Raw genomic sequence first — 14,122 nt, 5'->3', positions numbered from 1 at the left:
ACCTTTCTCTAATTATGGTTTTTTTGCTAAGGTTAATTGATATGTATGAGAGAAAAATGAGATTATGAACAGAGAAATACTGTGGCAATGTATTCTAATATAATATCACAGACAGCAGCACTATATAAGAAAACATATTTTGGATTCAAAGCAAATTTTAAGTGATGGGTAATAACAGGCAGGCAGCATCATTAGACATCATATTAAGTTACCTCATTTGATACAGGGATTACCTACAAATCACGTATGCTGCCTCTGGCAGGTATTCTACAGCTGAGATACTACAGAAACACTATTATTATTATTAATTATTTATTACTGTTATTGTTATGTTATTATTTTAGGAAGGAAGTGAACAACAACTTTACACTGACCTTGTAGGAGCCATCTTAGGTAGAATGTCCAGTGATTAGTAAACACGGAATTTAGCAACATCACCAGACTCATCATTTTTACTGAACTGGATGCTTTTAAATTTCATTTGAAAAATAGTAGCACAGAGTCTATCACTGTAATAGTTCAATACCAAATCAGAGGAAGAGTATTTTGTGGATTATAGCAAACTGGGAGAGACTGCAATTGCTTTGTAGGAGAGGATTAGAATTCAAAATGATTGGGACAAACTGGAGAATTGATCTGAAGTAAATAGGATGAAATTCATTAAGGGTAAATGCAAAGTACTCCATGTAGGAAGGAATGATCAGTTTCTCATATACAAAATGAGAATTAACTGTCTAGAAAGGAGTACTGCAGAAATGGATCTAGTGGTCATAGTGAACAAGCTAAATGTGTGTCAATAGTGTGACACTTGCAAAAAAAGCAAACATCATTCTGGGATGTATCCACCAGGAGTATTGAAAACAAGACTCTTGAAGTATTTTTTCTGCTCCACTCTGTATTGATTAGACCTCAACTGAAGTATTGTATCCAGTTCTGGATGCCATATTTCAGGAAAGATGTGGAGAAATTGGAGAAGGTCCAATGATTAAAGGAAAACATGATTTATAAGGAAAATTTTAAAAATTAGGTTTAGTCTGGAAAAGAGAAGATTGAGAGGGGACAATATAATAGCTATCAAGTACCTAAAATGTTGTTATACGGAGGAAGTAGAAAAATTATTCTCTTTAATCTCTGATGACAGGACAAGAAGCAAGGGGCTCAAATTGCAGCAAAGGAGGTTTAGGTTGGGGTGGTTAAGCACTGGAATATACTGCCTAGGGAGACTGTGGAATCTCCATCACTGAATATTTTTAAGAGCAGGTTAGACGAACACCTGTTAGGGATGGTCAGATGGTTCTTGGTCCTGCTATGAATGCAAGGGACTGGACCTGCTGACCTCTCGAGGTCCCTTCTAGTTTTGTTTCTATGACATTGCCTATCTAATCACGTAAATCTACTTTCTGCACACCTGGGCTTTTCAGAAAACAAGATTCTAAGTACAGATCATGCTTTGGTTAGCTACGAAATTTAAGTAATAGCCAAATAGCTTATATCTCAGCATATTAATAACAGTTATAAAACCATTTCCATGTAAGTAACATTCATAATGTGCTAGATATTTACAAATGCAGAAAGACAGTCCAAGCCCCAAAGAGCAATACTCTTTATTAGTAAATTGTCAGCATTACTGAAATTTTATGGCTTTTTCCTCAAACTATTTGTTGTCAAAGCAAGTCGTAAGGAAAAACATACAAGCCAGCACCTTACCTGACGATTGAGCTTTATAAAGAGAAGGATCTACAACTGGGATATTCTGTGGAGCGGGTTGAATGGTATTACTTGTTTCACCTGCAAATCAGTGAAACAATGTGAAATTACACAATGTTATTTTAATTATAGATTTAAAAAGCAAATTGATTTGTTTACATTACTGTGTTAATAATCCAAAATGGGCCTTTAATGTAAATAATGAGATGGAAGGAAAATGTATAAATATTTCTGAAATTCTCCTAATCTACTTTTAAAAATAATTTATTGGCTATAAAAGTTTTAATATCTCTGTATAGCACCCTTCATAAAGACTTACATCAAGAATTTCACACAACTAACTGTGACATAGTAGGGGTGCTGTCTGCTCTGAAACCCGGGATTCCCTGCGCTGTGATGTGCAATTCCCACTGACTCACCCACATGTGTATTGGACCAGACACCTAGTCCCAGCTTGAGCAGATAACAAGTCTTTTCCCAGAGGGAGAGACAAAGGAAAGGAGGTTGAGACGGCCACCTGGTTGGGGGGCAGGGTCTGGGAGTGAGGCAGTTTCTGGCTGGGAAACATGAAGGGAACAGACTAAGCTGAGTGCTGAGGGGGCGATGGATCCCCTAACCCAAGGGGTCTGAGACACCCTGGCCCTGACTCCTGTAACCACATCACACCTGTGTTGTGCTATGCTGTATCCTGGAGAAGAAATAAACCTTCTCTATTCTACTGGCTGGTGGAGTCTGTTCTGGGTGTTACGAGTGTGCAGGATCGGGGAATCCCGAAGCGCCGTCACACTAACATTCACAAGTATGGAGAAGTTGGTGTGAAAAAAGGTCTAATGAGAATAAGTTGGTTACCATATTTAAGTTTTAAAACAAAATTAGTACAAGGAACTAGGAGAAAGCAGGGGAGAAGAGAACAAAAACAACGTTTGTTTATTTTCAAAGACATTATAATTTCATCTGAAAAAGAAGAGTTAAGCCATGATGAGATATAGAAAAGTTGTTCCACATGATGGTGACATCATGAAAGTGAACTTTTTTAAAATATGTGACTGTGCTCCTTTGAAAATACAATTTTCACTCCAGTGTCTTGTGCACTCAGTGAGAGAGACAGCATTTTTCTATCACGTCTTTCTCAGCTCTCCGAGATAAAGGTAGTTCTACATGAACCCAACTTCCTCCCATACATGTAGACAATCTCTTGTTACCATACAACCATGTCATTTACCTGGGGCATCCTAAATTACCAGTTGTGTCCCTCAGATAGTGAATCAGGGAACCCCATATGTTTGGTATAGGCTGCTCTGAATAGAATGGATAAGAAGTCATGAACCTATGATTGAGAGTCAGACCAACTACCTGTCCATGTAAAAAAGGTGTAGCTATAGAAAAACTCAGATGAAAAAAAGAGTGTCCACCTCAGTTAGCCAAGTTGAAGGAGCCCATGACCTTTTCGAATCACTGAGGTCAAACTGAGGTATGATGGTAGTAGATAAAATGTCTGAAGGAATTCATCACCAGAAATGAGAGATCCAAATAGCTAAAACAAAATCTAAAATTATGTGCTGGAATGTGAGAACTACGTGGGGCACTGGAAAACTGAGTCAAGTAGTCATTCAGACCTGGTCCAATATTAGTAATCCTGGTACGAGCAATAAGATGGACTGAATGTGGAATACTCTATTCAGATCGTATCACAGTACTCTATTAGTGATATTCCCGAAGGAAGAGTTGGAATACTCCTCAACCAAAAAGCAACCACAAGCTTTAAAAAAAAAATGGGAACCAGTCGACTCACGAGTTATAAGATATTTTGTTACAAATCATGCTAACTACCTACTACCCAATGTTACACGGTTACCAATGACCGTGATGAACAAGCAAAGGGAATATTTTGTAATAAGCTGTGAGACTTACTAAATCAAGGTTTATGCTAATGATGTAGTTCTGGTTATGAGGAACATAAACGCCCAAGTTGGTAATGACCATGTTGGATACAAACATTTCATAAATTTCTTGCTCTGGGGCAAGATAAATTTAGATATAAAGCATGTATAATTTGTGCCATTTGTGGGAACACTCTTCCATTGTCTCAGGGAATACAAACTAACATGGAAGTCAAATGACGAAATTGCTGAGAAACAACTGGATTATGCTGCCTAAAAGATGGTAGAGAAAAATCACTGCAGGGTTCAAGATCTTTTACAAATGTTGACATAGAAAGTAACCACTACCTTGTCATTGGAACAGTTAGAAAAAAAGCTGAAAAAAACCCCTAAAGAGAGATAGTATTTGATGTAAAGAAACTGTCTGACCTGGGAATCAGGAGGGAGTTAAAAATCGACCTCTCCAATTAATTAGAAAAGCTGCAGGTGACAAATGATGGTACAGAGGAAAAATGGGCTTTCTTTAGAGATGTCTGCTGGTAAGATGCAATAATTTCATTTGGACCAAGAGGATCAACGACAGAAAAGTGGATACAGCTACGTGCATGGAAAACAAAAGAGGAAAGAAAAGTCTTTAAAAAAAGGGAGGTAAGCATGGGTGTCACAAGCAGAAAGAAAAATGCATTCTGCAAAGGGTTCATGTACAGGAAGATAAAGAAACAAAGAAGTTATACCAGAAAGGGGTAGGTATGTGTGTGTGTGTGTGTGAGATTGAGGGGGGCATTGGTTAAAGATGACACTAGATAACTCTTTCAGACGTATAAGCAATTGTTAACATAGCTCCTAAGCTACATTAAAATGATAAAATAAAAAAGATGGAAGATTGCTAATGGAAGCAGAACAAAAGGAACAATGGTAACAACACTTTAATGAACTACTATACCAACCAGAGACTACAATTTGTATTGATGGACGTGAAGAAGGTGAATAATTAAATATTTCACTGCTAGAAAATTCAGAAACAGAAAGAGAAAGATATTAATCAGCTAAAAATGACAAAAGTACTTGCTAAGATAAGAATACTGCTGAAATGCTTAAAGCTAATGAGTATGTGGTAGTAATCTTTGTAATATAGTTTGGGAGAAAGAATGTTACAGAACAAAATCAGAAAGGTCATAGATAAAAAATATGCATAACAAGCAGTCAAGCCTTAGACCAAAAAGATAGTGTGTGAACTACTTCTTTACCATCAGATGAAACTGGGAGGAGTGGAAACTGCTTTGGAGGATAGGGTCATAATTCAAAATGACCTGGTCAAACTGGAGAAATGGTCTGAGGTAAATAGGATGAAGTTTAATAAGGACAAATGCAAAAGTACTCCACTTAGGAAGGAACAATCAGTTTCACACATACAGCAGACTGAGAAGCGACTGTCTAGGAAGGGATCTAGGGGTTATAGTGGACCACAAGCTAAATATGAGCCAACCGTATGCTGCTGTTGCAAAAAAAGCAAACATGATTCTGGGATGCATTAACAGGAGTGTTGCGAGCAAGACACGAGAAGTCATTTTGCCACTCTACTCTGTGCTAATTAGGCCTCAATTGGAGTAGTGTGTCCAGTTCTGGGCACCACATTTCAAGAAAGATGTGGAGAAATTGGAGAAGGTCCATAGAAGAGCAACAAGAGTGATTAAAGGTCTAGAGAAAACGGCCTATGAAGAAAGACTGAAATAACTGGGCTTATTTAGTCTAGAAAGGAGAAGACTGAGAAGGCATGATACCGGTTTTCAGATATCTAAAAGTGTGTCACAAGGAAGAGAGAAAAATTGTTGTCCTTGGCCTCTGAGGATAGGACAAGCAGCAATGGGCTTAAATTGCAGCAAGGGTGGTTTAGGTTGGACATTAGGAAAAACTTCCTGTTAGAGTGGTTAAACATTGGAATAAGTTGCCTATGGAGGTTGTGGAATCTCCATCTCTGGAGACAGTTAAGAGCAGGTTAGATCAGGGATGATCTATACGGTACTGGGTCCTGGACTCAATGACCTCTCGAGGTCCCTTCCATTTCTAGTGTTCTATGCTTCTATGAAATGTCTAACTGAGCAGGGGTTCACTTACCACAGAAGATTAATCTTGAACTTTGTATATTTAACGAAAGCTTTCGACTACATTCATAGAAGTCCTGTGGCACCTTATAGACTAACAGATTTATTGGAGCATAAGCTTTCTTTTATCTCATGAAGTGGGTCTTTGCCCACCAAAGCTCATGCTCCAATAAATCTGTTAGTCTATAAGTTGCCACAGGACTTCTCATTGTTTATGCACATTACGACTAACACGGCTACCCCTCTAATACATTCATAGAGTTACTATGGACAACTTTGTGACAATATAGACTTCCTAGGAAGAAAGGTCAAGATAATATATGAAGGTTCAAAATGGACAGAATGTGAAGAGAATGGTTTGCTATCATTACTGGAGTGCAGTAGGGTTGCATTTTATCACCTCATCATTTCTGTTCTGTGAAAAACAACATGATGCCAAGAGCAACATTAAAGGAAGATATAGACGTTACGTGTATTACAGGAAAACTTCAAAGATGACATTGTTCTCTTGGACACAAATGATGATGCTATGAAAAAGAGTCTCAATGTCAAATGTGAGGCTGCTAAAATTAGATAAAGGATAAGTAAAAAAAAACAAAAGTCATGATCATTGAATAATGGTCAGTAATAAAGGTGCATGTATTATTGATAGACAAGAATATGGAATAATTAGCTAGACTGGGGATGGGGAACCTAAGGCCTGGGGGATCCAGCCCTTGAGGCTTGGGGCTCTCCCTCCAGCACTGGGGAGTCCACATTGGTGCTCCAGCCCTCCTGCTATCCCTCTGTGGGGTAGGAGCACACAAAATCTACTAGTCTGGAGCCCCTTAAAATTCTGGTGTGTGAAGGGAGTGTGGGGAGTGTCTTTCTCCTTCTCAGTCGGGGGTCACATCAGTGAGCCCCGACCCAAAAAAGACTGAACTAGACCCTGAACTAGACTGTGTATCTTGGATACAGAATGAGTGTTAATGACCAATTCCATAAGGAGATGGAAGCAAGAACTGGGATGGTAAGAGGGGCTTTTTCAATACTGGTAAAGATGCAGAGGAATACGGTGGGATAAAGTAACTAACACTGACTTGTTACCAAGGACTGGCAAACTGATTGTAGAGAATGAGCAAGGGAAGAAAAAAAAGCATATTCCTAAACAAGCCCTTGTCCTTGATGGACCAGGACAGCTATAACCCTATGTGATTGAAGGGGGCAGGAGTGGAGAAAGGAATAGCTAGCTACTCTATATAAGAAAGTTTGTGTCTGCCTCTTTGTCCCACCTGTTCCTGCTGAAGCTGAAGCTGCCATCTAGAGGTACTGCTCCCCAAATCCCAAGCCACTGTGCCACTGCGGTGGAGAGGACTGGGGTAGAACTACCTCTCTTTCCAGAGCAGCCTGCACACTGCTGGGTAAATCTTCTAGCATACAATATTGCAGCTTATTATACTTCATACATAACCAGAGAAGAGGTTACTGTGGAATGACAAAGCACCTTACAAGTAAAAGTAAATCTGTGTTCTTGGATATAAACACAACATACCTGTGCTCTTGGATATAAACACAACATACCTGTGCTATGAGGTACTTCAGCTGGAGTGTTGGCTGGAGCATGTGCACCAGGTGGAATATGTATGCCAGTATAATTACTAGCTGGCATGTTTGGATCATATGTAGAAGATGATGGCTGAGGTACCTGCGTAGGTAGAACAGATGAGCCAGCTTTTTCATTTTGAGCATCTGTTAAAAATACAGAAAAGGACTCTAAATTCTTATTTTATGCAAGAATATAAACTGCCATTTATGTCTGCAACAATAAGCCTCCTTGACTTCTCTATCTGGATAACATCTTATAAAGTTATAAAATGAATGGTTTAACAACTACAACAAAAATCAAATGATGACCTACAGAAGTATAAGTATATCATGGGATATATTCTGGAAGCTCACAAACACCTCTGTACTGTCTCTCTCTGTCTCCATTCTGGACAAGAGTATTGCCGCAGGGCTCCTTTCCTGGAAGCAAAGTCTTTGTCCTCTCAGGGCCTTTCTGGTCCCAGTTCTTCCACTATGCCATTATAGTTCAATTGCCCCCTCTGGGGTACCTCAATGTCCAACTCACTTCCCCCAGTTACTAGTGAGGGCGGAGGTGGACCCAGACCCACACTCTATTCTTTCGCAATTCAATCAGACAGAAAGTCGTGCTTTGCCCCAGGCTGGAACATACTCAGTGTGCACAGTATTTTCAGAGATTTTAGCTGGAAAAGGTTTCACAAGTCTCCAGGCATTTGTGAACTGTAATTTTGTTTTGTTTTTACAAGGCATGTGGCTTGGCCAAATTTGGATAGTTTTTCATGGGGAAGGCAAATGGCACATACCTGACACAAAGGCCATCTTCCACTGACAAATCTGAATCCAATCTAAAACATGGGGGGGGGGGGGAGGAGGGAGGAGGGGGGGAGAAGGGGAATACAGCTTTTCAAAGAAAAAGCTACCGGAATTTTTTGAAACACAGGCAAAGCAAAAACAAAACAAAAAAATGCTAGCTTCATTCTCAGAAGTAGCCGAACCATTTTGGATGAAATTATCTAGAACAATTCAGTGAGAGAAAAACACGTAACACAGAAAATTTCAAGCCAAATAGTTAAAGTTCGCAAAGTTTTCCACTACAGATTTAGGTCAATGTAAGGGGGCTTATGTCAATCTAATTATGTCAGTGTACACATTATAGCCTGGCTTCCACTGAGATAAGTGCCCTATTATACCAACCTAACAACTAGGGATGTTAAGGACTAGTCAACTATCCGATAAGCAAGTCCTTATCAGATAGTCAACAAGATAGTCTACGAGTTGCTTCTTCAACTCCCCCCTTGCTGCCTATCACAGGGGTGGACAAAAAGGCCTTTGTGGGCCTGGGGATGGGGGAGTGTGGGAAGTCTCCCAGCCAGAGGCATGGGCACCTAAGGGAAGGGGGGGGGGGGGGCAGATCAGCAAAGACACTCCCCCACCCCAGACCCTTCATAGTCTGGGGGTGGGGAACCCGGAAGTATTGTGGTCCTGCCCCTTCCGCTTGAGACACTGCCCATTCCCGAACGGCCCAGACCACTTCAGAAATTTTTAGGTGGCACTTGGCAAAAATTTATTGTCCACCCCTGCTCTACCAGATAGAGGCAGCAAGCGGGAGGGGGGGAGAAATGGGGGTACTTCAAAGCGGCAACGCCATAGGCAGCCCAGAGTCAGCTGGACTTCCCAGCTAACCCCCAGGCTCTGTGCAACGCTAAGCCCGGGATCAGCTATGTGGCACTGCCCCTTTGAAATGCCATGGTGGCATTTCAAAGGGGCAGCGCCGCACTATCAGCTAATCAAATAGTTGTTGCAAAAATGTATCGACCATTCAATTAGTGAAATGCATGGTACTTAACATCCTTACTTATAACAAGAGACACCAGTGTAGTTAGGAAAATGTAGCACCTGTGTAGACACTGCGGGTAACTTGTATTGATTCTAAGCTATCATTCTTGTCAAGTTCCACACTAGGGCGATGAAATTGACAAGAAAGTAGCTCACAGCTTAGGCTGTTACCTTCAGTGAGTGGGGTATTCCAACTAGAGCCCAGCTGCCTCCTGCTAGGCACTTTGGTTTCAGCCAGGCTGCTGCCCAGGTTCCCTGTTCTTACCCCATGCCACCAACCCTAACATCCCTAATGTATACCTCAAGCAAACCACACATACACAAACAAAAACACACAAACACCCAGTAAGAGGACTAAAAAATGTCATCATGTCTAAACAACTGGCAAAAAGTATCTTTAAGTGGAAGTCAAATCCTACTAAATAAAATTTAAAAAGTGCGTAAACTCTGACAGATCAAGTGTAATCGTATAATTAGGCAGACAAAAAGAATTCAAAGAGCAACTACCAAAAGAAAAAAAAAACGATGTATTTTTGTGTAAGTACATGAGAGCCAGGAGGACTGCTAAAAGTTCAGTGTGGCAATTGGCCAGTAGATGATAGAAGTGCTAAAGTAACACTGAAGGAAAACAAGCTGTTGCAGAGACCTTAAAGCAGTGGTTCTCAAAATTTATTTTTTGCAGACCATTTGAAAATTGCTGTAGGTCTCAGAGGACCACTTAATGATCTTTCCAAATGTTGTTTGTACCAGCTAACTATTGTAATGCACTCTAGATAAAATCGCTATTTATAAATACTCCTTAATAATAATTAACCCTTTTTGTTCACATAACTCATTTTAATTACGGATGTAAGCGAGTAGTCAAGTAGTCGACTTATCAGGTAGTTGAATCAACTACTCGCTTCTCCCTTTCCCTTATTGCCTCTGTATTAGAGGCAGCAAATGGGGGAAGTGCAGGAATCTGTACTGTGGGAAGCTGGCTTAAAAGCCAGTTCCCCCAGCATCGCTGCTTCTTCCCCAGCCCCTCCCCCTCACAATGCAGTGAAGCAACAGGAGAGACAGCACAGCAAAGGGGTACAGAGACAGCAGCACCTGCTGAGACATTAGCACGAGGTGGGGGTGGCAAGGGAGGCTGCCGCGAAGCAGCCCGTCTGCGACGACCCAGGCTAGCTGTGGACGGAGGCTGCTCCGGCACCAGCCCCTGTCTGCAGGAGATCCTTAGCCCCCGCCCTGGATCCACTGCAGATAGGGGCTGCTGGACCCCAGGTGAACAGGGACTGAGCCGGGCTTGCTCAGTCCCAGCTCACGCCGGGTCCGGGACTTACATCTGCTGCACTACTGCAGTTTAAATGTAGTAGGAGCTCGGCTGCTTGCATGCCCAGCTCTTCCTACATTTAAATTGCAAATTTGCAGCGGTGGTAGCTCCTGGACCAAACCAGAGCCAGGACTGAGCTGGGTTTAATTAGTCCCAGTTTGTGCTGGTTCTGGGACTTTCCCCAGCTGTGGCTCTGTAGTTTAAATGTAGCAGGAGCCAGGCTGCCTGCACACTTGTCTCTTGCTACATTTAAACTGCAGAACCACAGCTGGGGTTGCTCCTAGACACAGCACGAGCTGGGACTGAGTAAGTGTTCCCTTATTGACTAACCCAGTAGTTGATAAAAATTTTACCCACGTCTTAACATTCTTAATTTTAATATTAGTAGTCTTACTTTTAATGTGATGCATGTGCTTGTTTTTGTGGATACCAATTTAAATAAATATACATTTTGCTTCTGGATTAAATGTATACATTTATAGTTCTACAGCCAATGCGATTAAAATACGATTATTCTATATTTGTTGTCTTTAAAAGTCACATTTTTATTGCCAATAAGGGTTGTTAATGGTTAACCCATAAGCCTCACCCTTAATGAGCAAGGCTTAGCAGTTATGGTTAATTGGTGGGAGCTGAAGCACCTCTCCCCCCACATTTAACTAGTTAATTAGTTAAATGGGATTTTTACAACCTAATTGCCACATAGTGTTGAATCTAGATTTATACACAGTGGCAGCAACAATTCCATCGATATTACATATTGGCAAATATAATAAGGATGTTAAGGTGTAGTTGACTCTCCAATAAGCAAATAGAGGCAGCAAAGGGGGTGGGGGAGGAAGGAGGATAATTCAAAGCAGCAGCACTGCACAGAGCCCAGGGTCAGCTGGGACTCCCTAGCTGACCCAGGCTCCATGTGACATTTCTGCAGAACCCCAGAGTCAGCTGGGGACTCCCCAGCTGATCCCAGGCTCCATGTAATGCTGCCGCTTTGAAATGTTGCGCAGCTGACCCCATCTTTGCGTGGCATTTCAAAGCAGCAGCGCAGCATGGAGCCAGGGATCAGCAGGGGATTCTGATGCCCCGCTAACCTTAGGCTCCATGCGGGCACTTCCACTTTGAAATGCACAAGAGCCCCTACCGGGGCTCTTGTGCATTTCAAAGTAGGAATGCTGAAGTGCCTATCAACAAGTCAAGTAGTTGATGGAAATTCCATTGACTACTCGACTAGTAAATTAATTGATATTTAATATCCTTAATATAAACAAATAACTTTCTGCTTTGAAGGTAGTGATCTATATTTTAAGCAGATCATAAAAATAACAGAATTCTGGAACACTGCCATAAGTGTTTGACACACAACAAGTTTTTAATTAAAAGCATATACCATATGAAATGCATGCATACAGCTTAGGATATCATATTGAATATAGGTATAGAAACCATATTTTTGAGTTGTCAGGAACTCCCAACTGAAACTCTAAAGGCTATCTCCTCTTTCCAAATGATCATTTAGTAAGTTCAGTTTCCATATACATTTTATTTTCTTATCTTGGTGCACTGTTTAACTCCAGTTTACCACAAAATATAGTTCTAAAAACATTTAAACCCATATTTTCATCCATGGCTTTGTCTACTCTGCAACTTTTATTGTCAAAACCTGCCTTCTGGCGACAAAACTGTGAGAGCATATACACTGCAATGGGACTTTTGTCAAGAAAAATGCCCAATTTTGGTGACAAAAAACTTCCACCCCTAGGAGAGACTTTTTCCTTTTCCCCTTCCTTTATTGTCGACAAAGACCCAGTGTGGACTCTGCTGTTTGTTTTGTGGACAGAACTGCCTTTGGACAGTATCCCATAACGCCTGCACTGATGGCTGCGCTCAGCTTTGATCACTGTTGCCCTGCAGGCATCCGCCTCTCCTATTTCAAAACTCCAGGAAGTATCTGACAGCTGAGTGAGCTGCTCCATTTGGGGAACAAACCAAGAGCAAATCATTGGATTGCTCCTGTTCTTCCCTGCACTAGGAACACAGCAGCAGGCAAACTGCTGCTGCAGTGGGAGGAGGACAGATTGCTGTGTTGTTTTGACAATCCTTAGCTGGGAAAGCTCACAGAGCTATTCATAATGCCACTCCTGGCAGCGGAAGCGACTGTGGGAGAACTGAGGGGGAATCCCAAGATGTTCAGGGATCAACTCTGCCTTCCCACAACATGACACTGTGAAATATATACCCACAGTGCATTGCTCACATTGTCAATGATCGTGCTCACAGTATGGATGTGATCTGTCAACAGAAGGAATAAATGTGCACACCCTCTAACCATTTTTGGTGTTTTAATTTTTGGAAGTTAACAATTTCGGTGACAAAACTTGGCAGTGTAGACACATCCTAAGTCAGGCAAGAAAGGTGCTCAAGTACCTTTTCCTCCCAGAGGAGTTAAAGTTTACTGCTTCTACAAATTGCTCCTTATTCTAACAAAGACTGCAAAGTCTCCTTGGAACTTTCTAATGTCCATGTCAGTAGTTCATGGTATTTTATAGTATTTATACCTTATTCAAAGAGGATTTTTTTAAAATTTGTAAATATACAGCTTTTAATTATGTTTTTCTTGACTGTTATAAAAGTTTAATAGATGACCTACAGGTACTCCTGAATGACCTTCATATGTACTCCATGACTCGTATTCTAACCACATTGTTACGGGGTCCGTGAGCCCACCCCGTCCTGGGCAGTCACACTCCCACGGTTGCCGTCCCGGAAGGTCCCAGTCTCGGTGCCGCGGCGCCGGGTCGGCCCTCCCGGTGGTTGCCCCGAGGCTCCCGCGAGCGAGGAGGTGAGGGGGGTCCGGGCCCTCCCTCTCTCCAGACCCCAGCCCAGGGCCCTAAGGCAGGGGAGATGCTCTTCTCTCCCCCGACCTGGCTGATGGGGCACAGAGCCGCAACGCATCAACCCTCGGGCTCCAGTACACCCGCCCTGGGCTGCTTCCTCACGCCCTCGCTCGTCCGCTCACCAGCTGGCTGGTCTCGCCGCCTCCTCGGTGTCTCTCAGTCTCTGCCTCCAGCGTCCTCCTTCTCCTCCTCCCCTGCTTCTGCCTCTCCTGACTTTATACCTGGGGAAGGTGCCGCCCCGCCCCTCCAGAGCACTCACACCTGTGCTCATCCACGGCCCCAGCTTCTCCTCCCCAGCTGTTTCCCCTCACCCCCAGCGTTCTCTCCCTCTCCTGCAGCTGTGGGGCATAGGGCCGGCTGGGGCGCCCGCGGGGCTGCCCGCCCCGAGGCTGGTGGGGTGCCGTCCCTGCCCGGTTGTCCCCACTAACCTTGCCGGGGGGGGGTTCTTCCCCCGCGCTGTCCCGGGCTGCGTCCCTGGAGCCGCCAGCCTGGCGGCATGTCCCGGCTGCCCTGCTGCCTGCGTCCCCGGCGGCAGCAGGTCCAGCCGTGGCGTCTCTTCCTGCCCCGCTGGGGGGGCCCTCCTCGGTGCGGGGTTGCCTCACCCCGTCACCGCCCTCCCCTGTGTTGCTCGGGGTCCCGCCCGCTCGCCCGCCTGCCGAGCGGCGTGTCCCGGTTACCCCACCGGACGCGTCCTCGGCAGCGGCGAGACAAGCCGCGCCGCTTTCCCCTGCCTCGCTGGGGGGGGCCCTTCCAGTGCGGGGTTGCCTCACCCCGTCACACACCTCCCCCCGTAAGTCGAGCTCTGGGGGTCCTTTCGTCCCCTCA

At 43.3% G+C, this 14,122-nt stretch overlaps 1 protein-coding gene across 2 annotated transcripts in view; it reads right to left on the bottom strand.

The window, feature by feature from the left end:
- VTA1 (vesicle trafficking 1) overlaps window positions 1-14,122 on the bottom strand; it is a 77,005-nt gene that overhangs the window by 9,993 nt on the left and 52,890 nt on the right. For both annotated transcript variants that reach the window (XM_075924313.1, XM_075924314.1), the window contains exons 6-7: window positions 7,250-7,417; window positions 1,708-1,788 (exon numbers count right to left, since the gene is read on the bottom strand). In XM_075924313.1, coding sequence (XP_075780428.1) covers window positions 1,708-1,788; window positions 7,250-7,417 — 249 coding nt within the window. The remainder of the gene's footprint in view (window positions 1-1,707; window positions 1,789-7,249; window positions 7,418-14,122) is intronic.

The sequence above is a fragment of the Pelodiscus sinensis genome, chromosome 3 (genome assembly GCF_049634645.1).
Source record: "Pelodiscus sinensis isolate JC-2024 chromosome 3, ASM4963464v1, whole genome shotgun sequence".
Lineage (NCBI taxonomy): Eukaryota > Metazoa > Chordata > Testudines > Trionychidae > Pelodiscus > Pelodiscus sinensis.
This window is presented reverse-complemented; position numbering and strand designations above follow the sequence as displayed.